The 2,500-nt window shown below is 53.3% G+C and overlaps 1 protein-coding gene across 10 annotated transcripts in view; it reads right to left on the reverse strand.

Moving 5' to 3' along the window:
* LOC139760088 (zinc finger protein rotund-like) overlaps nucleotides 1-2,500 on the reverse strand; it is a 761,655-nt gene that overhangs the window by 408,832 nt on the left and 350,323 nt on the right. For 4 of the 10 annotated variants that reach the window (XM_071682898.1, XM_071682897.1, XM_071682899.1 and 1 more), the window contains exon 1: nucleotides 2,485-2,500. This exon is cut by the window's right edge and continues 239 nt beyond it. The exons of the other annotated variants lie outside the window; for them this stretch is intronic. In XM_071682898.1, coding sequence (XP_071538999.1) covers nucleotides 2,485-2,500 — 16 coding nt within the window. The remainder of the gene's footprint in view (nucleotides 1-2,484) is intronic. 10 annotated transcript variants of the gene reach the window in all.

Below are 2,500 nucleotides of genomic sequence, written 5' to 3' on the forward strand. Positions count from 1 at the left end.
GAGACCCGGGCTTTCCTAAGACCCTGTGGAAGACATGCAAAAAGGAAGACGGGAAGACTAGGTCGGATCGGCCCCGCTTCACACGTGACTCCCTCCACAAGTATTGATCAGTGCATTGCCCGCCTGCAACCCTTGCAACTTTCTGCTACCAACCACACACACACACACACACACACACACACACACACACACACACACACACACACACACACTCTCTCACTCTCTCTCAAGTTTTTCTTCTCCCTTGCCACTCAGCCTCACAACGTCATCTAGCGCGGAGGTGATGTACTTGTTAAGCGAGGTATTCCTGTGAGGAAAATGCCGCAGTCAGGGCGTGAGAGGTTAGGAAGAGAGAGGGAGGGAGGGAGAGAGAGAGCTTGCAGGTTTGTGAGAGAGTGTCGGGAGAGTGGGAGGAGGAGGAGGACGGGGGGGTCTACAGACATCTTTTTGTACTCCTTCACGACGGGAAGGCTATGCCAGTGCCTTGATGTGCGGTAGCCTCCCGCACTTTTCCCTCCTCCCCTTCCCCAGCCTTGGCTCTAAACCCATCCTCCGCCACGGTCGACACAAGGCCGTGCAAGGGCCGTACATGGAACGATGAAACAGACGATGGTGGTTATCTTACATATGTGGCGGAGGATAAGATCACTTGGGAGAGGCTGCTGGGGTTGGGGGGAGGGTGGGGGACGGGGACGTAGGAGGAGGGCCGAGGGAGAGGAGAAAAGCGAGAGTGGTGGGGGGGGGGGGGAAAGAGAGCCGAGACCCGTGTAGCTGGAGAGAGAGAGAGAGAGAGAGAGAGAGAGAGAGAGAGAGAGAGAGAGAGAGAGAGAGAGAGAGAGAGAGAGGCAAGGCGCCCCCTCCTCCGACCAAAGGATCTTCTTCCATTCTTTCTCCTTCGTGACATCCTGAAGCGCCCATGACAGGTCAACTTGTTGCTAGGCACAAGCTCCTCTGTGATCATCTCGTGTCCTGGCCGAGCTCAAATTAATAATTCAGACCTCACACCGCTACCGTCACTTCCGCCAACCAAAGGGCCAAGTCAAGTCAGAGGGAAGTGAGGCTTGTGTGTGTGTGTGTGTGTGTGTGTGTGTGTGTGTGTATAAAATGCATTAGTAAGCGGCCGGTGGGATGATTGGCCAGCCGCGGACGCTAATGACAGAGCGTGTTAAGCACAGACACACACACACACACACACGGGAGGAGTGAGTGTGTGGGGAGGGGGGAGGGCATCGCCTGACATCTCATTCATTAGCCAAGAGAGCAGCGGCTGAGGTCGCGTGAGCCGTCCTGTGCATTCGTGACGGCTCGGGAAGCTCCCGTCCTCCACACTTGACAGTATGTCTCTCGTTTAAACGGTCCCGCCGCTGCAATTAAGCATGAATACCTAATTACACACTCCCGGTCTCACTCACTCTCTCTCTCTCTCTCTCACTCACTCGCCCATTCCCTCTCCCTCTCCCACTCTCTCCTACCACTTTTCAGGGAGACCTTATACAGTCCTTCGCCACCACACACTGGGGACATCCGACAGCCGCCCCTCTTCACCACTGTGGAGGAAAACACCTCCGGAATCGTCGGAAAAGCACAAATACGTCTTGGAGCACCGTGGCCGAAACTTTAAAAATCTAAACAAAGACGGTAGGGGCGGCTATTCTCATGACCGATACAACCCCTTTAACCAGTGTGCGGGGGACGGCCGGGTCGGGGGGAGGGGAGGAGGGGAAAGGCGGGGGGGAGGAGGGTATCCGTGGGGGTGGGGGGAGGGTAGAATCTGGGTCCGCGGGCGTGTGTGTGTGTGTGTGTGTGCGTGTGTGTGTGTGTGTGTGTGTGAGTGTGTGCGTGTGTGTGTGTGTGTGTGTGTGGGTTCGTTCGTCTGTGTTCATCGGGCTCCACTTGCAAATTAGCTCAATGAGTGGCAACACGTGGTCCGGGGGGAGAGAGAGGAGAGGGGGGGGAGGGGTTTGTTTACATGGGATTAACAGGCTCACTTCCAGGCCCGTAATGCACGTGGAATTTACGTCAATTTTTTCTTACACTGTGCTTGATCTCTTGATCCACGTTAGAAGGATACATAGACATGCGTTTTTTTTTTTTTTTGCTTTTTTTTTGAAGTCTGCCGTAGTTCACTATAGACACACACGCACACATACACGCACACAGGTCGTCATATTTCCAGATCTTGGCGTATACACTATGCAGTCTTGAACACCGTCGATGGCTTGTGTAGGTTCCTTGGGAGATATATATATATTATATATATGTATATATATATATACATATATATATATACAAATATGTATATTTTTTTCCGCACACAGAGAGGCACTTACTACAACACCAGAACTTGCACTTCACGGGGAGGGGTGGGACACCCCGAAAAAAAAAGGAGAGAGAGGAGGAGGAGGAGGAGGAAGAGACAGTCTGACTGGCATAAGGCCAAAGCACGTCTAGGACGGGAGAAGAAGACAACACACGGAGACCTACCCCTCCGGCACCGTCA

The sequence above is a fragment of the Panulirus ornatus genome, chromosome 35, assembly GCF_036320965.1.
Source record: "Panulirus ornatus isolate Po-2019 chromosome 35, ASM3632096v1, whole genome shotgun sequence".
In the NCBI taxonomy this organism is placed as follows: domain Eukaryota; kingdom Metazoa; phylum Arthropoda; class Malacostraca; order Decapoda; family Palinuridae; genus Panulirus; species Panulirus ornatus.